This window comes from Dipodomys merriami, unplaced genomic scaffold, assembly GCF_024711535.1.
Source record: "Dipodomys merriami isolate MVZ:Mamm:240054 unplaced genomic scaffold, mDipMer1.0.p SCAF_8, whole genome shotgun sequence".
In the NCBI taxonomy this organism is placed as follows: Eukaryota; Metazoa; Chordata; class Mammalia; order Rodentia; family Heteromyidae; genus Dipodomys; species Dipodomys merriami.
The window spans coordinates 62,657,900-62,684,686 of record NW_027206401.1 but is presented as its reverse complement, the minus strand read 5'-3'; the positions used below and the strand labels follow the sequence as shown (position 1 = coordinate 62,684,686).

General features: G+C 42.0%; 1 protein-coding gene across 3 annotated transcripts in view; it reads right to left on the bottom strand.

Moving 5' to 3' along the window:
• Col12a1 (collagen type XII alpha 1 chain) overlaps nucleotides 1-26,787 on the bottom strand; it is a 133,760-nt gene that overhangs the window by 40,136 nt on the left and 66,837 nt on the right. For all 3 annotated transcript variants that reach the window (XM_070010804.1, XM_070010806.1, XM_070010805.1), the window contains 16 exons: nucleotides 25,931-26,063; nucleotides 25,798-25,824; nucleotides 24,660-24,802; nucleotides 21,517-21,646; nucleotides 21,120-21,259; nucleotides 20,653-20,782; nucleotides 18,689-18,831; nucleotides 17,183-17,312; nucleotides 16,148-16,290; nucleotides 13,564-13,693; nucleotides 11,207-11,326; nucleotides 9,583-9,729; nucleotides 7,829-7,945; nucleotides 7,305-7,451; nucleotides 4,346-4,420; nucleotides 1,857-1,996 (listed from right to left, as the gene is read on the bottom strand). In XM_070010804.1, the coding sequence (XP_069866905.1) occupies nucleotides 1,857-1,996; nucleotides 4,346-4,420; nucleotides 7,305-7,451; nucleotides 7,829-7,945; nucleotides 9,583-9,729; nucleotides 11,207-11,326; nucleotides 13,564-13,693; nucleotides 16,148-16,290; nucleotides 17,183-17,312; nucleotides 18,689-18,831; nucleotides 20,653-20,782; nucleotides 21,120-21,259; nucleotides 21,517-21,646; nucleotides 24,660-24,802; nucleotides 25,798-25,824; nucleotides 25,931-26,063 (1,995 nt within the window). The remainder of the gene's footprint in view (nucleotides 1-1,856; nucleotides 1,997-4,345; nucleotides 4,421-7,304; nucleotides 7,452-7,828; nucleotides 7,946-9,582; nucleotides 9,730-11,206; nucleotides 11,327-13,563; nucleotides 13,694-16,147; nucleotides 16,291-17,182; nucleotides 17,313-18,688; nucleotides 18,832-20,652; nucleotides 20,783-21,119; nucleotides 21,260-21,516; nucleotides 21,647-24,659; nucleotides 24,803-25,797; nucleotides 25,825-25,930; nucleotides 26,064-26,787) is intronic.

Genomic DNA, 26,787 nt, shown 5'->3' with positions numbered 1-26,787 from the left:
ACAAAGTCACTGAAGTTATTCAAGGACAATAACTATTTTTATTAGAAACCCTAATGTCTAAGAAGGATAGAAAAAACAGCTTAAGTGTTGACACATCAAATTTATGCTATTAAACCAGACTTTTTCACTCTTCTTGGACTAAAATAATATCCACATAATTATTGAGGAATTTTAAACTTACAGTATTCCACAAAATACAATGGCATAGACAGATGTGGTTGATTATGAAATGCATTTATTTCAAAATCTTTTCATTTTTAACAATGTCTCTAAGATGCCACAATACAAATGGCCAAAATAAAGAAAATTCTGTAAAATGCACAGAGAAGAAAAAAATAGGGTTTTTAAAGAACATGCCAAACCAATCATGGCTTGAAGCCAGCCTGGGAGTAGAGTCAGGGAAAGTCTTATCTTTTTAATCACCAAAAGGCAAAAATGTAGCTGTGGCTCAAGTAGTAAAGAGCTAGCCTTGAACAAAAAAAATCTTAAGGACAGTGCACCCCAGGACAGAAGAAAAGAAGGAGAAGGAGAAGGAGGAGGAAAAAAGGAGGGGGAGGAGGAGAAAGAGGATGAAGAAGGAGGAGAAAGAGGAGAATGAAGGAGCTGGAGAAGAAGAAAGAGGAGGAAGGAGAAGGAGAAAGAGGAGGAGAAGGAGAAGAAAGCGGAAGAGGAGAAGGAAGAAGAAGAAAGAGGAGAAGGAAGAGAAGAAAGAGGTGGTAGAGAAGGAAGAGAAGGAGGAGGTGGTGGAGAAAGAAGAGAAGGAAGAGGAGGGGGAGGGGAGGAGGAGAAGGGGGAGAAGGGGGATGAGGAAAAGGGAGAGGAGGAGAGGAAAAAGAAGGAGAGGAAGAAGAAGAGGAGGAGGAGGAGGAGGAGAAGGAAGAAGAAGAAGAGGAAGAGGAAGAAGGAGGAGGAGGAGGAGGAGGAGGAGGAGGAGGAGGAGGAGGAGGAGGAAGAGGAGGAGGAGGAGGAGGAGATTATTTAATTTCTTGCTTTTAAATTTAGTCAGTGATTTAGACAGAATAAAGGCATTATAAAACAATAATGCAAAATAGAATTTGCTCTAACCACGGCATACACAAAACACTTCATTCAGGAGCCTAAAGCCAGCAGGGAGCCTTTCCAGAAGGGGTGAGAATTTTAGTAGGTTTGAAAGCTACAGAAATGCCTCCCGAAAAAGCTAATAATAGCTTGAGTCCAATTCTCAAAGGAGTCTGGGGAGACTCTCCAAAATAGTTCAATGGTACTGGGTGTGAACACTCATGCACTCTGGGTATGTGGGGAATGGAGAACCGGACCCTGAGCTTTACAGGCAAGTGAGGGTGAAATGACCAATTCCTGAAAACCAGCTCACTGGCAATGATTCTACAGCAGTGTCATTGCTAGCTATCATTTAAGATAAACAAATGGCATACCCTTTGGGTCACTTCTGGCTGGGATAATATGTACAATATAATACCAGAGTGAACAGCAGATTCTCCACCACAGTCACTCTATTCTTCTCACATTACAAGGCATGTCAATCATAATTTAATACATGGAACTCTGGATGACCCTTCATGGAAATTCACCATAGTTGGAAGTTTAACTCAAGAAGCTGTAGAGTTCGAATCCTCTAAATACTTTCATCTAACCAAACAGGAAAGCTAAAGGATTATTTATTTTCTACTTATCATTCACACTCTATTCTTGCCCCCTCCCTCCGCCCTCAAAAAATTCATGTATAAATTTACAAACTGGGAGGTCAAAACATGATTTATAACAAAAATGACTTCCCACTAAACATTTCAAAACAAAGTTAGAAGGAAATACTAGATCACTACAAACGAGCCACAACTGGTGGGACAAACGACACTCACCTGAATTCCGGCAGGGCTGATTTCATCAAAGGCTCCCACCGTGTTGAAGATGAACTTGACAACTTTGTTAAAATTGTCATCCCCGATGCTCCAGGAGGCATCCGTCAAGAACACAATATCAGCCTTGGCCCCTTTGCATACTGGGGAAAACCAAAAACAGAAGCATTCTCACATCTCCTGCATTCTTTCACTCAAATGACATTGCCTCATTGAAAAATACAGTTAACACTTCATTGCTCAAAGTGTGGCCCTGTGACCAGAGGGTCTCAGACACACTTGGGGTCTCAGGCCCGATCCCAAGCTTCCCAAGTTAGAATCAGCAATTATGGTGCACAGATGATGCAAATACACAAGAAATTTAAACAACTCTGGTTTATCCTACCCCTGATCCGTACTCTGGAATTACTCTGTTTAGATTCACTATGCAAAAACAGGTTCTTCCCGTATGTAATGCTTCAAGTTGCTTCAATCAATATATGAGGCCAATGCAAATGAAATAAAGATGTTCTGAACTGAAGGAGGGTCATCAGTGGAGTTGTTATTTTAAATAACATTATCAAAGACTTGGTGCATACATACACATATATATGTATATATGCATGCCACTAGCATCATATGTGAGGAAGGAAAGAAGAAAATAGAATAATAAACCAAAGAAATACCTTTAACTGTTTTAGAATTAGAAGCTACAAAGAAAAATTAAGGCTAACAAAATTTTAATTTGGCTGTAGTGGCTCACGGCTCTGGAGACTGAAATCTGAGGATCACAGCTGGAAGCCAGCCCAAGAAGACAATTCCTCTAATTAATCAGTATGAAACCAGACATGGAGATGTGACTCAAGTGGTAGAGAACTGGCTTTGAGAGAAAAAGTTAAGCAAGAGATCAAAGCCCTAATTTCAAGCCCTAGCACTGGCGCGCGCGCGCACACACACACACACACACACACACACACACACACACGCACACACACGCACACACACACACCTTCCATTTATGAAAACTTAATATACAAAATATAAAACTCTAAGAAGATAGCCTAAAGTATACTCTAGACCATAAGTGGTAATGAGGTGTCCATGTACGTGCTTCCATTATTACAAAGGTACCAGTCTGATCTGGGATGTTGGGGGAGCTGGTATGGGGACCCAGGGTAGATGGGAACTTGCTACCCTTTCTGCTCAATTGCTGCAGACTGCTCTAGAAAGTAAAGGCTATTTTCTTTGTGCCAATACTGGGGCTTGAACTCAGGGTCTAGATGCTGTCCCTTAACTTTTGTGATCAAAGCTGCCATGTTACCACTTAAACCACAGCTTCGCTTCCAGACTTTTGCTGGTTAGTTGGAGAGACTAGTTTCAAGGACTTTGCTGACAAGATTGGATTTGAACCGTAATCCTCAGATCTCAGACTCCTGAGTAAGCAAGAGCCGCTTGTGCCTGGCTCAATAAAGCCTGTTTTTAATAGGATTAACATGTTATAATAAAAATTACATGGTTTTAACCCAAGAATCCTGAAGTTCTTTCAGAGTCTAAAATAAGTCATTATTGTCTTACACTGTAGTCTATTACTTTGCACATTTTTAATGTACTTATATAACAGGTTTAATGAATCTAGATTCTAGACTCTAAACTCTAAAATGCTATCTGAAACACAGGGTGTTTGTGTAGAGGTATCTAGTAGTTTTGGGGTTTTTTGGTAAACGTAATTTGATAGAACACTAAAGAATTGCCCTCAGTTAGTTACAGAGAGACTGGTTTTAAAACATACCATTTCACTAATTTACTATACTGATGATTCCATCTCAAAATTAAGTAAATGGAAATTTTCTTTTTAGTTTTATGTAATCCAGAGGCCATCTCAGATCACAAGTCAGGAAGTCCAAAGCTAAAGACCTCAGGGATTTGGTTGCAAATACAACCCAAAAGATGTACAGTCTGATTCCAGTAGCCAGCATAAAGAAATAGCTTCCCCAACACATCGTTTAAATAGGGATACAGGTGGACCCATTGCAACTATGAGATGTACAAGTCGTTATGTCGAAAACGAACTTTACAACTTTAGTGCGGGGGGTGTGGGGGGGAGAGAGGGTTGGGTAGGGAGTGGGGGGAGGTGGGAAGGGATGGGAAGGGGAAACAAAGGAGGAGGCTGCAATGCTTGATAAGAAATGTACTCATTATCTTGCCCATGTAATTGTAACCCCTCTGTACAGTATTTTCACAATAAAAAAAAGGAATAGCCTCCCCATGTCTATAGAACATACCACTAGATCTTAATCTAAAAAGTGGAAGAAACAGAACTTGGGATGTTCTTTATAAACTGATCTTATTCACATTAGAATGCCTAGGAAAGCGGACTAAGTGTCTGGTCATCTTTCAACCTAAATGCTCTTCAGCAGGAACAACAAATCAAAAGGGTTGTAAAGGATCGCATGTGTAGCACAGCTAAGTCTAAAAGCTTAATACTCAATTGGATTGATTTCATGGTCACTTACCATCTCGGGCTGGTGGGATCGTGGGAGGAGGAGGTGGTGTGGGTGGCTCCGTGGGAGCTTCAGTTGGCTTTACAGCTAGAACGTTAAAGAATAATTAGTAAAAAAAAAAAAAATACAACAGAAGCACGTTCCATAACCCAGAAATTGGATTGAAGAACAGCTTAAGTCCTCAATAACAAATGAAGTCTTAGAAAAAAGCTCCTAGCACTGACCAAGAGCAGGGTCGACCCTATCTGGAACTGGTAGGTTTTCATATCCTCTACCGCTGCAAAAAGCAAAGATTCAAAAGGAGAAAGCAAGGCCTTGAGAGAGCAGACGAATAAAAGTCACTGAGGTGAACTAAGGTTCACCTTCTCATGGTCAGCGACAGCTCTCACTTCCTCCGTTAGCCCTTTTCTTAAAGGAGCACCAGCTCTGTAGCAAGGACAGCCTGGAATGACTGCAGAAAAAGATCCTGAAACCCTGAAACCAGCTATAGGCTCCACTTTCAACAACTGCCACGGGATCATCGTTATTGCTGCCACTGAAGGGAAATACCTGGACAGGCGCTTCCTGTACCTATAAGATAGAGTGTTCCTACATGTGGAGCATCCTCCCATACACAGAACATGCTCCCATACACAGAACATCCTCCCATACACAGACCATCCTCCTATACACAGACCATCCTCCTATACACAGAGCATCCTCCTATACACAGAACATCCTCCTATACACAGAGCATCCTCCTATAAACAGAACATCCTCCTTTACACAGAGCATCCTCCTATACACAGAACATCCTCCTATATACAGAGCATCCTCCTATATACAGAACATCCTCCTATATACAGAACATCCTCCTATATACAGACCATCCTCCTATACACAGAGCATCCTCCTATACACAGACCATCCTCCTATACACAGAACATCCTCCTATACACAGAGCATCCTCCTATACACAGAACATCCTCCTATATACAGACCATCCTCCCATACACAGAGCATCCTCCTATACACAGACCATCCTCCTATACACAGAACACCCTCCTATATACAGACCATCCTCCTATACACAGAGCATCCTCCTATACACAGACCATCCTCCTATACACAGAACACCCTCCTATACACAGAGCATCCTCCTATACACAGAACATCCTCCTATATACAGACCATCCTCCTATACACAGAGCATCCTCCTATACACAGAGCATCCTCCTATACACAGAGCATCCTCCTATACACAGAACATCCTCCTATACACAGAACATCCTCCTATACACAGAGCATCCTCCTATACACAGAACATCCTCCTATACACAGACCATCCTCCTATACACAGACCATCCTCCTATACACAGAACATCCTCCTATACACAGAGCACCCTCCTATACACAGAACATCCTCCTATACACAGACCATCCTCCTATATACAGAACATCCTCCTATACACAGAGCATCCTCCTATACACGGAACATCCTCCTATACACGGAACATCCTCCTATATACAGAACATCCTCCTATACACAGAACATCCTCCTATACACAGACCATCCTCCTATACACAGACCATCCTCCTATACACAGAGCATCCTCCTATACACAGAGCATCCTCCTATACACAGAACATCCTGCTATACACAGAACATCCTCCTATACACAGACCATCCTCCTATACACAGACCATCCTCCTATACACAGAGCATCCTCCTATACACAGAACATCCTCCTATACACAGAGCATCCTCCTATACACAGAGCATCCTCCTATACACAGAACATCCTCCTATACACAGAACATCCTCCTATACACGGAACATCCTCCTATACACAGAGCATCCTCCCATACACAGAACATCCTCCTATACACAGAACATCCTCCTATACACAGAGCATCCTCCTATACACAAAGCATCCTCCTATACACAGACCATCCTCCCATACACGGAACATCCTCCTATACACAGAGCACCCTCCTATACACAGAACATCCTCCTATACACAGACCATCCTCCTATATACAGAACATCCTCCTATACACAGAGCATCCTCCTATATACAGAGCATCCTCCTATACACAGACCATCCTCCTATATACAGAACATCCTCCTATACACAGAGCATCCTCCTATACACGGAACATCCTCCTATACACGGAACATCCTCCTATATACAGAACATCCTCCTATACACAGAACATCCTCCTATACACAGACCATCCTCCTATACACAGAGCATCCTCCTATACACAGACCATCCTCCTATACACAGACCATCCTCCTATACACAGAACATCCTCCTATACACAGAGCATCCTCCTATACACAGAGCATCCTCCTATACACAGAACATCCTGCTATACACAGAACATCCTCCTATACACAGACCATCCTCCTATACACAGACCATCCTCCTATACACAGAGCATCCTCCTATACACAGAACATCCTCCTATACACAGAACATCCTCCTATACACGGAACATCCTCCTATACACAGAACATCCTCCCATACACAGAACATCCTCCTATACACGGAACATCCTCCTATACACAGAGCATCCTCCCATACACAGAACATCCTCCTATACACAGAACATCCTCCTATACACAGAGCATCCTCCTATACACAAAGCATCCTCCTATACACAGACCATCCTCCCATACACGGAACATCCTCCTATACACAGAGCACCCTCCTATACACAGAACATCCTCCTATACACAGACCATCCTCCTATATACAGAACATCCTCCTATACACAGAGCATCCTCCTATACACGGAACATCCTCCTATACACGGAACATCCTCCTATATACAGAACATCCTCCTATACACAGACCATCCTCCTATATACAGACCATCCTCCTATACACGGAACATCCTCCTATATACAGAGCATCCTCCTATACACAGAACATTCTTCTCAGAAGAAGAGAATGGACACTTTCCTGATCACTCCAAAACATACTGGTGTGTTCTTTGACAGGAACGCCTGGCCCCTCCAGGTTAGGTGTCTGCACAAACACAGTGACGCCATACTCCGCCTCTGGTGAAAGGCCTGTGAAGCAGTGGCTCGTTTCTGATCCACGCACGGTGATTTCTTGTCCTCTGGTTCCTGGGTATGATAACAAAGGAAAAAGCACACGTGTTCACATCTGTTATAATTTAAGACATTTGAGAGGTTTTGTTTTTTTTTTTTTGGATGGTTGTGGGGCTTGAACTCTGGGCCTGGGTGCCATCCCTCAGTTCTTCAGCTCAAGGTGAGTGTTCTACTGCTTGAGCCACAGCACCACTTTGGGTTTTCTGGTGGTTTACTGGAGATAAGAGTCTCATGGACTTTCCTGCCCGGGTTGGCTTTGAACCTGGATCCTCAGCTCTCAGCCTCCTGAGTAGCTAGGATTACAGGCGTGAGCCACCCAGCTGAGAGGTCTTTTATAAACAAAATAAAGTCCTATTTACTGAAGTTTCGTTTACTCCCTTTTACATACATACCATCTGCAGGACTTAGTTTTAGCCTATAAGAGGTAGCTGCCCGGTGAGGTGACCATTTCACACAGAACGTGTCCCACCCAACCTGGTAAGTTTTCAGGTCTGTCACATTTAAATATACTACAAGAGAAAGAAAGAAATAGATTCACTTGGTGAATGAAGGCAAAAGGGCATACTGTGAATCAGAAGACAATTTTCAAACTTTTATTGTAAGCTGGAAAACAAATCTGAAGTCTTGATATGTTTTCTTATCTGAAACCTAAGTCAAATATACATGAAAATGTAGTCATGTCAAAACTGACCACTCTCTTCATCACTGAAAGGAAATCTTCATCATCCCTCAGATCAATGAATATCAAACATCTCATATGGCAAATAACAAGAAACTTCTTTTTCTGAAAGTCTATGTCTTTTACATCCTCAAATACTTATCAAAACACTTAGTGACAACAATAAATGTATCTGTAGACCAAATCAATGATTCAATAATTCAAATTCCACCCATAAACTTAGGTAAGTATATATTCGAACATCATTAGAAAACTAAGTACTACCACAATACTAATGGCACAGATCATTCATGGGTAAAATGACAAATTCTGAAAAAAAAATGTTTTCTTGTGTGTGTGTGTGTGTGTGTGTGTGTGTGTGTTGTGTGTGTGTGTGTGTGTGTGTGTGTGTGTGTGTGTGTGTGTGTGTGTGTGTGTGTGTGTGTAAGAAAGAGATTAAGACAGTGTGTGTGTGTATCCTGGAACTTGAACTCAGGGTCTGGGCACTGTCCTTGAGCTTTATTGCTCAAGGCAAGCACTCTACCACTTGAGCCATAGCTCCACTTTTGGAGCTTTTTGGTGGCTCATTGGAGGTAAAGTTTATAAGTTTATCTGACTTGGAGAAGGGAAGAGGAACCCCAGAAATAGCAGGACAAAGAGTAAACCGATGCAACAGCAATACTCATCAGACACTGTATTGGAAATGAACTTTACAACCTGGGGGGAAAGGGAGCTGGGGTGCTAGTGGGGGGGGAAGTGGGAGAAAACACGGGAGGGGTAACACTGTTCAAAAATAAATGTACTCATTACCTTACTTATGTGACTGTAACCCCTCTGTATATCACCTTTACAATAAAAAAATTGTATTGGGGGAAAAAAGAGTCTCAGACTTTTCTGCCTGGGCTGCCTTCAAACCATGATATTCAGGTCTCAGCTTCCTGAGTCGCTAGGATTACAGGTATGAGCCATGAACACCCTGTTGGTTTATCTTTTAAGATCCAAATAGACATCCTCTCTTCATGTTGTACATTTTTTTTCATTATGTACATTTTTACGCATTCAACTTCTGTAAACATTTCCTTTCAGAAGACCCATGCACCTAATTAATTGCTATCAAATCCTTAGACCAAGCTTTCCCAGGGAAGAACCTGCTCAGGCCTGCTTCCCTCCAGAGGAGCTCTGAGGACCAGCCTTTGTGGACTGTAGGATGGGAAGCAAGAAAGGCCCACAAGGAGGAAGTAAAGGCACAGGACTGTGATCTGGGGAAAGCCAATCTTCTTGTACCACTACCAGTCCCATTCAGACATTACTTGTGGATTTAAATAGGGATTTTGTTTCACTGGACATAAAATGACCTAAGTAATACTGGAGAAAACATGCATGCCTGAAGAAAAAGTAAAGTTAAAACAGACAGTGATTCTTACTAGATATTTTCTGAAGACCACACACACACACACACACACACACACACACAGATGCATGACTCACATGTAGTGCCTTGATCCGTCAGGGGAACGCTGAGTCCAGAGTCGTACTGAGCGAAAACACTCACATCATAGGTGGTGCTGGGGTTGAGGTTGTGCAGGGTGTATGAGGTCACTTCTCCAACAAAGGCTTCCATGGGTTCATTGGAACCTTAAATGACAACCACACAGGACACAGACCCTATGCCATTGCTCTCCTCATGAATTCCATATCATAAAGTCATTCACTGCGGCACAGGCCCTATTCTGTAGCGAATATGAAACTAAGCAAAGGCTGATTTCTCCACTCTATTTTTTTTTTTGCAATACTGCAATTTGAACCCAGGGCCTTGTGCTTGCTAAGTAGACACTCTACCGATGAAAATACAAATCAAGTCTCCAGTTTCATGGCACTGATCAATGCGACATCTGTTCTAGCTCCATAATTGGGTTGATGACTTCAGCCCTGGTTTGGGCTTTCAAATAGAGCACATCTTTTGCTTCCTCCAGCCCTGGTTTGGGGTTTGGTTTCTTTGAGAGAGGTCTTCCATCCCACCAGGCATAGGCTTGGCCTGTGATCTGCCTGTTGTAGACTTCCCATATTCATTCAGATGCCAGACATGCTTCACCATATCCAACTTCCATCCCTCCACTGACAGGAAAGATCATAGACATTGCTTCCCAGGCTGCCCTGGAAATATGATCCTCCCAATCTCAGCCTCCCATTTCTCTTAGAATGACTGTGCCAGCTATGGGCAGAAAAGGAGTCTTTGCTTTCAAGGCTGACCTCTAACCAAGATTCTCCCATTCAGTCTCCCTAGTAGCTAGGATTACAGGCATGAGCCACAAGCACCAGGCTTTCATTCTTAATCTCAAAGCATAACACAGTAAAGAGAATCCAGTTACATTTGTAATCACGAAAGAGTTAATGAACATTCACTTGCCTCTCTTCTAAGCCCTACTTGGCCAGCATAGAGCTCTACATTGAAGAAGTTCCCTGTTAAAATTATTTTGCTTCAGTGACAATCTAAGTACTTCCATCTTAGACCCCATTCCAAACATCTCAGTTTCTAAAGGTCTCTTCTCTTCCTTTTTAGTTCTTTACTTCTTATACATTTTCTTTCTTTTAGTTTCTCTCCTATGTCAGAGTATGTCTCTCCCGGTTTTGATAAGCACATAAATGGGGCACACAAAAACAGAAAATCACCTCATGCATGTGACGTTCATTGACTCAGAAGAAACTACCAGTAAAGAGTTGGAGGCAAACCTCTTAGGAATAGACTAAAATGCATAACATCTGTGCCCACAATGGAATAACAAGTGGTTATCATGGGGAAACTATGAGGCCTGATATTGATTAAAGTATTTCATGATCGTGCTCAGATACAGCAAGTATGCACACAACTAGCTTCACTTTGTGCAATTTTATAGTCCAGGTCACACTTTGTGATCATGAAATTTAATTAGAGCTTCACCTGCATCCTTCAGGCTGTTGACTGAAGGTGGTGTTTTCAGAAACATTATTTTTAGTGGGAAGGAACTTGATATGGTGATAGGAGAATCCATTACATTAGAGGATGCACTAGAGAATACCATTGTATACTAAGCACTTGCCATGCATTTCTACTAGAATAAATGTGCTTCCTTACCCACTGGCTTATACACAATTTTATATCCAAGAACTGGAGAAGGTGAAGGGTCCCAGGACACGCGGAATCTCGTGTACCATTCATCAGAGATGTGTATGTTCTGCGGAGGGAGAAGTCCCACTGAAAGCAAACATCGCTGCACGTTACTGACCTTCCACTGGTAGATGGAAGTCTACGAACATCACTACGGCAACCCATGAGGGCATTTGAATTTTTCTTTTGGGGTCAGTCATGGGGCTTGAGATTTTTTGCTCAGGCTAGGGCTCTACCACATAAGCCACAGCTCCACTTCCAACTTTTTGGTGGTGAATTGGAGTTTCACAGCCTTTCCTGCTGGGACTGGCTTCCAACCACGATCCTCATATCTCATCCTCCTGAGTAGCTAGGATTATAGGCATGAACCACTGGCCTCCAGCTGCAGTTTAATTCTTAATATTTCATAATTTCCTTGCCAGAGAACAGCTAAAAAGCCATAGAATATTCACCAAAAGCTTAGTTGTTTCCCACATTCTAACAGCAATTCAAATGGATTCAGGAACTGGTGTTTATTTTTTAATCAGCGCCTCATTAACAGTAGGTAAGATGCAGAGAAAGCTTCATCAACTGCAAGACCCAGAGCAAGTATGTGATATGGCTCAGAATTTTAAAAGAGATTCAGATCCATTTTAGAATATTCTAGATCATGGAATGCTAGAACCAGGAGGCAATTTAGAAAAGTCTAGTCAGATCACTTCCTCCCATAAATAAGAAATGGCTTTACTAAGATCACACGTTTAGCTAGTGACCTAAACAACTTTCTCTTCCTCCACCAGAGTAATCCAGGGTATAATCTCCCATCCCTACCACCCCCAAACCTACAACTTGCAGAATCAAGGCTATTAGCCTGGAATTGTGAGGGGTGGCCAAGTTATTATTCACAGCATGACAACAAATAATTAATTCAACTTGAAAAACTTCCCCCTCCACACACACACACAGGAGGAACTAGACATTTTCCTTCCCGGACAATTCAAAATGCAGTAAGGTTCATATGTTACATTTTGATAAGCCCCAAATTCTGAAATAGGCCATTTTCCCCCAGGGATGTATTAAGATATACTTTTAAGTCTCAGAGAAAACTCAAAAAGTGAAGTTGTTAAGTCAAAATCTTCTTAAGGTAACCCACCTGTGCAAACATTTTAAGTTCAGAAAATAAAATAAAATTTAAAAATGGTCTTAAATCAGTGGCCCTGTCCCTAGAGTCTCAGTGTACTAAATGAATACACAGGCAGCTGACTTTCACAGATGGACATTGAGAGACTGAGAACTTACTCTAGTCCTGTTTTTCTCTCAGAAGCTGTTAAATGTCATTTGTCACAACTTTTGTAGTGTTGTTAAGAGCATCTAAGCACAAGAAGAGTTCAGGCATGTGAGGGACACAGGATGCCTGAAATCCCATAGGTTTAAGGAGACCTTTGCTGGATGAAGTAGGAAGAAGGGCCACACTGAAAGACCTAGGGGCCAGTCTGCCATTTTGTTGAGCTCTTGGCTCCCAGTCTTGGCTGGGCATTGTGGCCCAGCTTCAAGACACATCTCAAAGCAGCTGCAGCAGTATTTCTGGGAAAGCTCTCAGACCTAAACATCTTCCTCAATCTCCTCAGATGATTCTAATGGATGTATTTCCAAAGGTTCTCTAACCAGATTAGGGAATCTTTAAAAATAAGAAATTGCCGGGCTGGGAAGGTGGCTCAGTGGTAGAGCGCTTGCCTTGCATGCCTGAAGCCCTGAGTTCGATTCCTCAGCACAACATAAGCAAAAAGAAAAAAGCCGGAAGTGGCGCTGTGACTCAAGTGGTAGAGCACTAGCCTTGAGCTGAAGAGCTGAGGGACAGTGCCCAGGCCCAGAGTTCAGGCCCCATGACTGGACCCCCCCCCAAAAAAAAGAAATTGCTAGATATTGGTGATTCTCTGTAAATTATAAGGTGCAGTGTATTTTTTTAGCAGTACTGGGTTTTGAACTCAGGACCTCACATTTGCCAGCCATGCATACTACCCTTTGGCCCATTCCCCAGTCTTTCCATGACATACCTTTGGCAAACTTCAGTGTCTAATAAAAACATTAGTGCAATATGAATGCAGTATTTAGGATGCAGAAAGAGCATATTTAAAAGTTGTAAAGGATACAAGGAGCAACATTAAAAATATGACAAATTCAAAGCAAAAATAATGATACAAAGGGGAGAATGATGGGAGAGGCGACACTGATAAGATGCATTGTACTCAAACTGACATGCGTAGTTGAAACCCCTTTGTACAACTACTTCAAGATAATAAAAAGTATACAAATAAAATGTAAAGAGGACGGCGTGAGACACTCACCAGTTCTTCCATTTCCAGTTAGGTGACCACCATCTCCATCTTCATAAATGGCAATAACAGTAATTTTATAAGGAGTGTCAGGCAGCAGAGGCTGTAGTATTACATTGTTTCTTCTTCCTGGGACTGTGGTCTGTAGGGGAAGTGAAATCATACATTCACTGCCAGTTAGAACACTTCCACATCAGAAGTCAATCATGTTTTTTTTTCTTTAAACAGTGATGGTTTCTTTGCATTTTCTTTTAGGTTTTACAATGTGCATTGCAAGATACATTGTTTACCCTGTCTCTACGCAACACTTTCAGATTGACAGTTCTGGGTTCAAGAGACAGATCAGCTACTAAGAAACCATGTGACTTAGCATCTTTGAAGGAGACTATGAGATGAAGGGCAGTAAGGTATAGAATGCCTCCAGACATTTTACTGAGTATTCCAGCATTGCCATAGTAAGTTTGGCATGTTTCATTTTTGCACATTCTTGGAAGTGGCACTGTAGCTCAAGTGGTACAGCACTTGCCTTGAGCTGAAGAGCTGAGGGACAGCGCTTAGGCCCAGAGTTCAAGTCCCATGACTGACCAACAAAAAAAATGTTCCATTGTTGCACATTCTGGTTTTTACCTAGTACTTCAAAACTATATACCAAATACCCATTGGAAATTAGCTGCTAAGAATCCACTGGGTATAAAAGTGGACACAATTTCTGTCCTCTAGGTGACACCAGTTAGGAAAAAAAGACAGAAGGAAGACATGGAAAATCCATTCAACTAGCTCCTCAAAGAGGAAGCAAATCACCACTCTCAGTTTCTTTTTAACCTGTACTTGCTTTTACAAATGCTATGGATTAGTTAAGCCAGTGATCCTGTAACTAAAAACAGTACATTGGCAACAGAAATGTATTTCATGTTTTCAGATAGGAAAGAAAGGTTGCATATTTGTCCACAACACGTGGACATTGAAGGCTAAAAAAAAAAACCACTTTGGCAAACTAACTGCAGTAAGAATGAAATAATATGAATATCTCAATTTGATTAAAAAATGTAAGTGGCAATTGCAGATGTTTATTATTAATAATAAGGTGACATTCAATTAAAGCTTACTTATACCAAGTTTGAGTATATAAGCATGTGAGAGAGAAAGAGAGAGACAGAGAGACAGAGACAGAGAGACAGAGTACTGAGGCTTGAACTCAAGGCCTGGATGCTGTCCCTCAGGTTTTTCCCTCAACACTCTCTCATTTAAGCTACAGCTCCAATTCTGACATTTTGGTGGTTAAATGGAGATTAGAGTCTCACAGACTGTTCTGCTGGGGCAGGCTTTGAACCACAATCCTCCGATCTCGGTGTCTTGAGAAGCTAGAATTACAGGTGTGAGTCACCCTTGGCCACTTGATGAAATACTTCCTCAGTGGTATGCATGGAGAATCATGATCTAAATGGATTGTAAACTCCAGACCCAACTTCAATAACCACTGTGGGCTCTGTGAGCATATTCTAGCATCTAATCACTAAACTTCAACGGAAGTCATTTTCCATCCACAACCTAAGTACACAGTGACAGCTATGAGGAAGCTAGGTCTGGAGAGATAAAATATGACACTCACAAAAATATAGAGAATTTTTTTAGCATGACCCAAGGACCTGATTCAATCCCTAGCACTTCAAATAATTAAGAAAAGATTATCCAGGCACAGGCATATCATGCCTGTAATCCTGGCTACTCAGGAGCTACTCATCAAGATCTAAGGGTGGTGGCTCAAAGTCAGCCTGAAGAAGTAAAGTTTATGACACTCTAATTTCCAATTGGCCACAAAAAAGCCAGAAGTGGAAGTGTGGCTCATATGATAGAGCACCAAGCACACAAACCAAAAGGAATTAACTCAAAAGTGTTGAACAGCCGCTGAGCGCTGGTGGCTCACACCTGTAATCCTACCTACTCAGAAGGCTGAGATTCTGAGGATTGTGGCTCAAAGTCAGCCCAAGCAGGAAAGTCCATGAGACTCTTATATCCAATTAACTATCAGAAAACCAGAAGTAGAGCTGTGGCTTAAAGTGGTAGAATGCTAGCCTTGAGCAAAAGAGTTCAAGGACAGCTCTGAGGCCCTGAGTTCAAACTTCACAACCACCACCAACAACAACAAAAAAGTTCTGAGCAAAGTGTCTAGAGAAAGGAGAGATCAATTAGCCCTGGAGTATTGAAGGCAGAACTTGTAGAGGACTTAGATCTGAAGAGAGGGTCAGATTTAAATAATCACATCATAGGAAAATGAACAGAGTCATTCCAGATTAGCTGGTATAGTATTTCACTAGACTTCATTCCTCCTATGACACAACTTGTTAGTTAGAAATGTTCAAGTGATTGATCATAACTAAGACCACTTGTCAATCAATCTTTCAAATAGAAATGAGCCCCCCAAAACATTGCAGGAGCATCCGGTCATCCTGGCGAAAGCTGTGTAAAATGTGACTGCTCCATGAAGGTCAAAGACTCCATTTCAGTCACCGTACATTTCTAGAAAAGAAGTTTAACTTCACACTCCAGCTGCCTAACATTATGAAGTAAGTGAATAAATGAGCATCATCACACTTACATATTCATCGATTGGATCGCCAACAGTGGGAGAGTAAATGATCCTGTACTGCTGAACCGGCCCATCTGCATGATCCCAGGTTACGGAGAGGCTGTTTGTGGTCTCATCAAAGACCCTCAAGTTCCTTGGTCCACTTCGAGGAACTAAAGAAAGCACAGAATTGTGGGGGGTGGGGGGGAAAAGGAGGGTGTCAGTATTGGGTCTTGAACTCAAGGTCTGGGTGCTATCTTTTAGCTTTTTCCCTCAAGGCTAGCACTCTAACATTAGAGCCGCAGATCTGCTTTTTTGGTGGTTAGTTGGGGACAGGAGTCTCATGGACTTTTTCTAATGGAGGTTTGGCTTCAAACCTCAATCTTCAGATGGATTACAGGTGGGAGCCACCAGCACCCAGCCATAACACAGGAGTACTTGTGGCTTTCCTGACAGCATGACCAGCTCAGCTAGTTTAATGTTTAATGAAAGCTGGAGGCAAAAGTGCTCACTTGGTGAGGAGAAGATCCACTGCAGGGCAGAGCAGAAAAACCCCTTCCACTCCTCACCCACCCAGAACGCCCCACTGGAGATAGAGTGAACACTTGTCCAGTGGCTCACACCTGTAATCCTAGCTACTAAGGAGGCTGAGATTTGAGGATCACAGTTCAAAGCCAGCCGGGGCAGGAAAGTTCATGAGTCTCTTATTTCCAATTAACCACTCAGGAAACTGGAAGTGGCACTATGACTCAAGTGATAGAGTGCTAGCCTTGAGCTGAAAAGCTCAGGGACAGTGCCCAGGCCCAGAGTTCAAGCCCCACAGCTGACCAAAATTTAAAAAAAAAAACATACACACAAAGTAACCAGCTTCATTCAACACAGAAGATTGCCATGGACTACAGATTCCACTGGGATGGGACACAGGCTGATGTCACATGACCTGCCCAGAAGAAAACTCTTCCCAGCATCCCTCTCTCTCCACCCAACATCAACTCCTCACTCATGGCAAGAAGCATGCTAGTCTAACTACAAGCAAGTAGGGGTGCAGAAGGATTTTTGCCTCACGTGTTCGCCCCTGACTGGGGCTGGGGTTCCCCTCTCCATCCGAGTAGAGAGCCACAATGTCCACAGAGTAGGGAGTGTCAGGAGTCAGCCTCTCCAGGTGCACTGTGCGGGTATTTCCCGGCACCACCATCTGCAGAGGAGAGAATGTTCAATTCTACCTGGCCGTGATCCAAATGCTTCCTGAGTCTTTGGTTAGTCAGCATAATGATATTGACAATGAAAGGCTGAGCCTAGACATGTCAGAACCCCCATGTCTTTTCCCCTGTGACCTGCCCAGGCCACGCTACTATGTGCCCTCTACCCTCAGAACTCCCTTTCCAAAGAAGTCGGCTCATTCTTAATTCTTAGTTGCTTCCATTTTCTCTCATGGATGTGTCTGAGGAAACTTCACCAGTACAACTTCTAGGGGTAACAATATTTACCCAAAAAACATCCTGAATGTTCTCATGGGAGAAGGGACTTCCCTACCTGAGCCAGAGGCTGACTTTCAATTAAGATAGAAGCAATTCCTTAGGGTAGATAAGGGTAACTTGTCTAAATCTGTCCAAGTAACACATGGACAAGAAGATTAATACTTTTACTGAAAACACATGTTGCTCATTACCATTTGCTAATTATGCATGTGCGCGCGCGCGCGCGCGCTCACACACACACACACACACACACACACACACACACACACACACGTGCCAGTATTAGGGCTTGAACTCAGGACCTTTTTCTCTCACTTGGCTTTTTTGCTCAAGGCTGGTGCTCTATCACTTGAGCCACAGTGTTACTTCTGACTTCTTATTGGTTAATTGGAGATAAGAGTCTCACATACTTTCATGCCCAAGCTGGCTTTGAACTAGGATCCTCAGATCCCACCCTTCTAAGTAACTAAGATTACAGGTGAGAGCTACCACACCAGGCTCATTTGTTAATCTTTGCTTGCTCACTATTTATCTTTGCAAAAACTTGTAAGTTAAATTAGCCTATACATTGATTTTTCTCCTAAATTATTCAAATACTCTTTCTAGTCACCTTATAATTTCTGATTTGTAAATTATCATTCTAATGACAAAAGTGAATTGAATTATGACTTGAAGAGAGGCTGCAATTTCTAAGAGCCAATAAAGGTACACTTTGGCATATTTTCCTAACAAGGGCATTTGTACCTTCTAACAAAGCCCATATCGACAAAGCTTAGCAATGATTTGCATCTATTACTGAAGTTTTTAACTCAGAACTAATTTGCCTATTCCTAAAGTTCTTTGTCTTGAGTAACCTTGTAATTGACATACCTGTCTTCATTCATCAAAAATAATCACTTAGGAATTCTACACTGGTGTGTTTGTGGTTTGTCTTCTCACGCGCTATCCAACATGACTCATGCATGTGCTGACATTCACTGGGAAATGCAGTTTCTATGACAAGCAATGATACACCAATAACTGGCTCACTGCTTGCAGCCAGCGGAGGCCAAAGCAGAATGTACAAAGTCCTTACAATGACAGAATTACTTACAGATTCAGAGGGTCTTGTGCCAGCCACAGGAGTATACACAATGCGATACTGCTGCACAGGCCCGGGTGCAGGGTCCCAGCGGACATCCAGGCTATTGGGCGTGGGATTATACACTTGCACATTTCTTGCTAGACCTCTCACCACTGAGGAAATAAAAGCCAATACCCGTGTCTTGTCTGATTACACATAGCGAGCTTTTCAACACTTTCCCACAATTAACACCATCATAGGAGAAAATACCTCCCTGCTTTAAACTTCCATCTACACACAAAAGCACATTGAAATGCTCCAAATCCAGTCAGTCAAAATCAGCCAACTGTGGTGTGGTCAATTGAGATGGAAGCAAGCAAAACAAATCAGGTAGAGTAGAAGAATTGGATTGGCCAGAAAGGTACGTAGGATAAAGGAAAGAGAGAGGCTGGGAAGGTGGCTCAGTGGTAGAGTGCTTGCCTTGCATGCATGAGGCCTTGGGTTCGATTCCTCAGTACCACATAAGCAAAAAGAAAAAAGCTGGAAGTGGTGCTGTGGCTCAAGTGGTAGAGCGCTAGCCTTGAGCTGAAGAGCTGAGGGACAGCACCCAGGCCCAGAGTCCAGGCCCCACGACTGGACCCCAAAAAAAAGGGGGGGAAGAGAAAGGAAAAGAAGCTTCAGTTTCCACAGAAAATGCAAAGCGGAAGGATTTTATAGGGCCTGCCTTCTAAGGAAAACCTGTTCGAAACTATGGGGACTTGTATATAAAATTCAGTCAGCTAACTTCAGTCATTCTTGCTGGATTCAACAAATAGCCAAAGAATCACTTCTGTGATTAAGAAAAAAGGCACACAGAAATAGAAATAAGACATATTCATTTCTCAACTTCCTTCAACAAAGACTTAGAGAAGTCCACACATTAAATCCATACGAACACCAAACCCCAGTTTAGCCAATAATATCATCTTTCTGGACCACTAATCTTCCACCAAACAAAGCCACCTTTATACTTAAAATGCAAAGACCTAATTGCAATATGGACAAAAGCTTTAAACAGGACTTAAAGCAAATAGCAAAAACTTTTAAGCTAATTTTTCAAGAAATTTCTTTAACTTCAAAAAGCACTTTACCAGCAAACTAGAGAAACGTATAATCAAGTAATATAATGGATAGATTTCAAAAATTTAGACTGTGAAACCTATTGTGAAATGGTGTTTCACACAAATTTATTAGACAAAGCAAAACTCAATTAAAAAATTTGAAAAAAAAAAAAAACTCTGAGTGCTGATACTGGGGCTTAACCCCAGGGACTCATGTTCCCTTAACTTTATTTTTTCTTAAGGCTGGCACTTTACTACTTGAGCAATACCCCCACTTCTGGCTTTTTGCTGCTTAACTAAAGATGAGTCTCTCAGATATGTCTGCCCAGGCTGGTGTCAAACTGCTATCCTCAAATCTCAGCCTGGGCCCTGGTGCTGGTAGCTCACACCTGTAATCCTAGCTACTTAGGAGGCTGAGATCTGAGGATTATGGTTCAAAGACAGCCTGGGCAGGAAAGTCCGTGAGATTCTTATCTCCAGTAAACCACTAAAAAATCGGAAGTGGCACTGTGGCTCAAGCAGTACAACACTCGCCTTGAGCTGAAGAGTACAGGGACAGCGCCCAAGCCCAGAGTTCAAGCCCCACAACCGACCCAAAAAAAAAAAAAAAATCTCACCTTGGGTAGCTAGGATTATAGGTGTGAATACCCAGATCAAATTTTTAATGAAAAACAATAACTAAAATTGTGCACTAGTAAATATATACACCTTTAATGAATTCATAGTTGCCATTTAAAAATCATGCCACTGAAAACATATGAGTTCATTCACCAAAAAGTTAACCACCATCAGTAGTGTCTAAGAAGTAAACTACGGATAATAGTTTTATGGTTTTAATTTTCCCATTTGGATGCCTCTCCAATAGAAAGTTCATTATCTTGCTCTCTTACTTACACGTCCTTCCCGTGTCGGAGTTACGGCCCCCATCACCCTCGGTGTAAACAGGAACCACAGTGATGGTGTATGGGGTATCTGGCTGAAGATTCCTAAGAATGGCGTAATTGGTATTCCCAGGGATTGGCACCTAGAGATTTGAATAAAACACAGAGCACTTGATTTGGAAAAACGTGGAAAGGAAAGAACACTTCCAACCGTATCATAGTAGTTGCTTTCAAATGAACTGTTACACAAAATAATGACTGATTTATAACCCTTACTTCCTTTTTGTTATTTTCCAGAATGAATCATTCTTCTCACCACCACCAATCCCACCATCTTCCCTCTCCCCGTGCTCTAAGACATCACATATTGGCCCTTCGTGGCATACTACTGTGTTCATAAGAACTTCTTCAGTTCTAAAGCAAATGGATGAACTACAATTTTTAAACGAACTACCATTTTTCACCACAGTAAATATGTACCAATTCTTCTGGTCCTCCAGCTGTTGGTGCATAGAAGAGCTTGTACTGTCGAGGGTTTCCCTCGGCGTGATCCCAGCGCACGCTCAGGGTGCTTGTAGAAGGGTCGTACACTCTCAGGTTCCTCACAGTGTTCAAAGGCTCTGAAATGCACAGAAATCACTTAGCAGAGACCAGGTGCTGGTGGCTCACATCTGTCATCCTAACTTCTCAGGAGGCTGAGATGTGTGGTTCCAAGCCAGCCAGGGCAGGGAAGACTATGAGGCACCAAAAAACTGGAGCTGGAAGTAGATTGCTAACCTTGAGCAAGAGAGCTCAGGGACAGTGCCAGGACTCTGAGTTTCCATGCCATGACTGGTACAAAAATAATAAATGCTGGAAGGAGTGTGGTCTAACTTACTTGTCTTGCCTCTTCCAGTCATCCGGCCGCCCTCCCCATCAGGATACAGGGAGGACACAGTGATGGTGTAAGGAGTGTCTGGCTTCAGCCTCTGCAAGACCACGCTGCTCTGCCGTCCACCTATAGTGGTCTAGGGAAGAACAGGTTTGATAAGTATTAGCTCATCATGTTCTCTCCATCTCTCATTACTCAGCTCCTGCTACAGAACAATTGGGTGAACCCTGTGCCAAGTCCTGCGGGCATGTCCCCATGGAAAGCTTACTATCTTTCGTATCTTATGGTATCATTGTAAATGTAACATATATACCTTAGAATAAAGAAAGAATTCCAAGATGTATATTGGTGACCTTCTCCATCATCAGAACCACCTGTCTCTTTGAGAACATCAAAATAAATGAAACCCAACGGCATGGAATACTTTGAAACTAGAAGTTACCCACGAAGGATTATGTCTTTCACATTCACCCAAGTTGATGCTTCTTTCATTCTTTCACTGAGTGATAAATGATTGCATAGAAAAAGAAATTATTTCTTTTCTTATCCTCTAGCCCATTAGAGGGTATGTGGATTGTTTACAGCTTTTGGCTATTGCAAGTAAAATTGCTCTGAACGAAATTAAATAAATATATATGTGCATACTTCAATTGAAATAAAATAAAACTGTAAGTAAAATTAAATAAATTGGTGACCTTAAAAAGATATTTCAACCTGGTAGCTGCCAGTACTGCAAAGTTTCATCCAAAACACATTTTTTCAGAACACTTCTCCCACCCCCCAAAAAAAAAATTTTAATCACGAGTGAGCTACAAAATGATGTAAGACATCCAAGAGCCAAGAGCTGCATGATTTGAAAGGCTCCACACCATTCTGTATTATTCTTACAGATGTTCTTTACTTGCTCTAGAAACACACTGAAGCAATTTGGTCAAAGATCCATAGCTCTTAGTGTTTCCTCAGAACACTGCCATCCTCACAGTATTCCCTGTGTAGTGAGGTGGGCAGACCCTTTGCCAAGCATGGGTAGTGCATCCCAGTGCACGGCCTGGTACCACACTTGAGGTACAAAGCTCCTCAGTTCCCTCCAGTTATGGAGTTTGAAGGCTTCCGTACTCGTTGCTTGGGGCCATCTAGCTTCCTTGATGAAAGGAAAATTGTACAATTTGTTAACAGTCTACTGAATTCAGACATTCATGCCATACTAATTAAAAGCACATGAAAATGGCATGCTGCCCACAAGGAGCGCATCAGGAGATGCACTGGTACCAACCAGATGTTTTCCGATTATACCCATCCACCCACATGCTTCCAGCTGCAGAGGCAAGCTCAGGGAAACATTACAGTCATGCTCGATATGAACAAGGGGGACTACAGCAGCCAATTTCAAAAGTAATGAATGTCTGACATTATAAAAGGAAAGAAGTGTCTATGTTAGTACAAGCCATCTTTAGAAAGCTTTGATTTATAACGAATGAGGAATGATCTATTGAGGACAACCAGTCTTATAAAGTAAGCCAAGGGGTGTCTACTAACTTCTCCCATTCACTCTCCAAAATAAATCTGGTATTAATGATTTATTACTTTTGGTTCATTCATAAAGCAGCATTAAAATGGAGTAGGAGAGTTTCTGATCCAGCTGAATGCATTTAGCAGGGACAAATAGCGACCTTTGATCTCACAACTCAACCCCTGGGAGCATCTCTGAACCAGGAAAAGAGGAGATTTATTTTCTAAAGCTTGGAAAGTTTGATGATTGAAAATAAAAAAACTCATATGTATACGCAGGAGATGTTATCCCTTCACACAAGCACGCACGCACACACATATACACATACATGACATACACACATGCATATATATACATACATATCAGTAAAGTTCTTAACATTACTGAAAGAGATATTTGAAGTAAATCTGAAAGTATTACCATATCTGTGTAGATATCATATAGTTTCTGGACATAAGAAATCTAGGTATGTCTAGTAAGGTATGCACCTTACAAAAGACAAAGATGGTAAAACCCAGACACACTGCTGAAGTTAGTGAGGTGAATGGACAAAGGCCCTACCTAGGAGGGAAGAATGGGAAGATAAAAAAGATGACAGTTGAGATTATAGTCTCATCATCTTCCTGGGGGCGCTTCTATTTGAGTAATATAACAATGATAAATATTGTCAGATGAATTTCCAGGCCTAAAAATACTAGATCTAGAAGATACTCTATAAGGAACTTGATTAAAATCCATCATCTGCAGGTGTGGAAATATCACATGAAGTTCCTTGTATAATTAATGTATGTTAACACAGATATTTGCTCTTTTCACTCTAATGACACAGTACGTTTATAATTTTTTTTAAAAAAAATGAGAGTCCTGAGGCTTGAACTCAGAACCTGGCCACTGTCCCTGAGCTTCTTTTGCTAAAGGTTATGCTCTACCACTTAAGCCATGACTTCACTTCTGGCCTTTTTTTTGGCATTTACTGGAGATAAGAGTCTCATGGACTTTCCTGCCCAGCTGGCCTTGAACCAGATCCTCAAATCACAACCTCTTGAGTTATCAGGATTATAAGGGTGAGCCATGGGTACCCAGCTCAAGCTTACAAAATTTTAAGGAAAGAATTTTCAGTGTTTCCAATGATTTGTATCTTAGTCAGAAACAAAACACTGATGACTAAAATCTCCAGATTCTTTTAAAAGAACATAACAAAAAAGATACCCTATAACATGCAAATGCAGAACGATTGGGATAAGTGAAAGAACAAAAACCTTCTAAGTAGGTTTAGCAAGCTTTCAGTTCTTCATTAAGTTAGATAGATGACAGTTCTTCATTAAGTTAGATAGATGAGATCTGCATGGACTCAAAAACTATCCAGACATAATGGATAATCGAGTGCTAATCATTTGTAAGAGACAGGTAGGTGCTTTGAAGTGAATGCCTGAAACTATGAGGCCACTCTGAAAAGCATCCCTAGGTTTCCATGCCAACTGTGCTGGCTGAGCGCCAGCGGTAGTCCCAGGAGCCCATTCAACACGGGGACTCATGCATTCCTCGAAAAACAACTATGACTAAACACTGAGGGAGAAAGAGATTTGGAGAGAAACAAGTAGAATCTCTCCAAGTGAAAGGGTTTTACAAAACGAATTACCGTTTGCTCATTTCCTTCCCCTGTGGAAGGCTGGTAAGTGATCCTGTACTTCTGCACACGGCCACTAGCAGGGTCCCATTTAACCGTCAAGCTGTTTGATGTTGCATTGTAGACCTGAAGATTTCGTGGGCCACTTTTGGGAGCTGAAAGAAGATTGGGGACAACAGAGTGAGCACACAGGACAACGTCTCCCCACTGCACACCCCGAAGTATGTACAGCTCCCAAGGAAACCAAAAGAATTGTGCTCGACAATTAAATGTGAGCTTCTAATGAAGACGGCCATCGACTCTTCAATGACAGACTGATGCAGACTGAATGTATGAACCCACCCATATAGTTAAAGCTCCAGACTTAAGAGAATAGGGTCTTCCAATGGTGATTGTGAGAGTAGATGATGGTGGGATCTCAGAAGGGGACTGGCTTCTAGAAGAGGTGACTTGATAGCTCATCTCTCCCAGTCATGGGATAGTACAGGGAGAAGGCAGCTGTACAAGCTGGGAACAAAGCTCTCATGACCAGGAACAGAAGAGGCTGGGATCTTCATCTTGAACATCCCCTTCTCCATAATTAACAAGAACATAAACTTTGCTTGTTGAAGTCATCGAGCCTGACGTTTGTTATAGCAGAACACACTTCAACCAATACAAGTAATACTAGTTCAGGGGTCAAGTCTGCTTAAAAGAGGCCCTGATGAAGGGTAGAATGGGAAATAAGGCAGGTAAGAATTCATTGTATATGTTGCAGAATTAAGAAATAAGGGAAGGGGTCGGTCCAAGAGTGGGGAAGGTGAAGATGTTGTGATGATACAGATCGAAATGCATTGTATATATAACTGCTTTGGTAAATGGCAAAAAATAATTCAATACATAATCTAAAATTAAGGTAAGTAAGGGAAGGGGGCAGCTAAGAGGGGTGGGTGAGAATGTTGAAAGGGGTTGATCAAGATGCCCTGTAGTCATAAACTACTTTAGTGATTGGCAACTCCTTTTTATAACTACTTAAAGATAATTTTAAAAAATTCCAAAACAAAGAGGCCCTGCCCAACACTAATCAGCAGCCTGCTCATGATGTATTCCAGGGTATTACTCGGGCACTTGTTATTTTTTGTGCAAGCAATTCAGCAACCTAAATTCGTACCTTGGGTGGTTAAGGGTATCAGGCGCACTAGAAGAAAACAGAATAGGGGAAACAGTATTAATACATCTGTGGGTCTGTTTTGCAAAACTTCACTTTAAACTATTAACAGACAACCTGAATGCTGAACACCTACGTGTGCGCTCACTGCCAGTCAGGTCATCACTCTCTGACTCGTCAGGGTAGATGGCAGTAATGGAAACATCATAGAGAGTATTGGGGTTCAAGTTCTCAAACACCAAGGTATTTTCATCTCCATTTAAGATAGTCTAGGAGAGAGAGGACAAAAGAATATGCACACAAAAATCAAGAATTCTGGGCTGGGAAGGTGGCTCAGTGAATGCTTGCCTTGCATGCATGAGGCCCTGGGTTCAAGTCCTCAGCACCACATAAGCAAAAAGAAAAAAGCCGGAAGTGGTGCTGTGTCTTGAGTGGTAGAGCGCTAGCCTTGAGCTGAAGAGCTGAGGGACAGTGCCCAGGCCCAGAGTTCAGGCCCCACAACTGGACCCCCCCCCAAAAAAAATCAAGAATCCTTTTATGAGCCAGGAGCCTGTGACTCAACACCTATAATCTTAGCTACTGGGATCTGAGGCTCACAGTTCAATGCCAGCCTGGGCAGGAAAGTCCATAGCACTTTTATCTCCAATAATCACCCCCACCAAAAAAAAAGCCAGAAGTGGAGCTGTGGCTCAAGCAGTAGAGCACTAACCATGAAAAAAAAAGTTCAAGGACAGAACTCAGACCCTATGTTTAAGCCCCAGAACTAGAACCCCCCAAAAAACAGAAAAAAATTCATATTACAAAAAAAAAGAACAGAAAAAAAGAATTCATATTATACATATTCAGTGGCATTTGTTGGCATCATTTGGAAGAGATGATCCTGCATTCTTATGCTTACATGAGGCTAACAATCTCTAGTAGGAAGCTAGGGACACAGTTCAAGTGGTAGAGCATCTGCCTAGCAAATGCAAGGCTCTGAGTTCAAACCCCAAT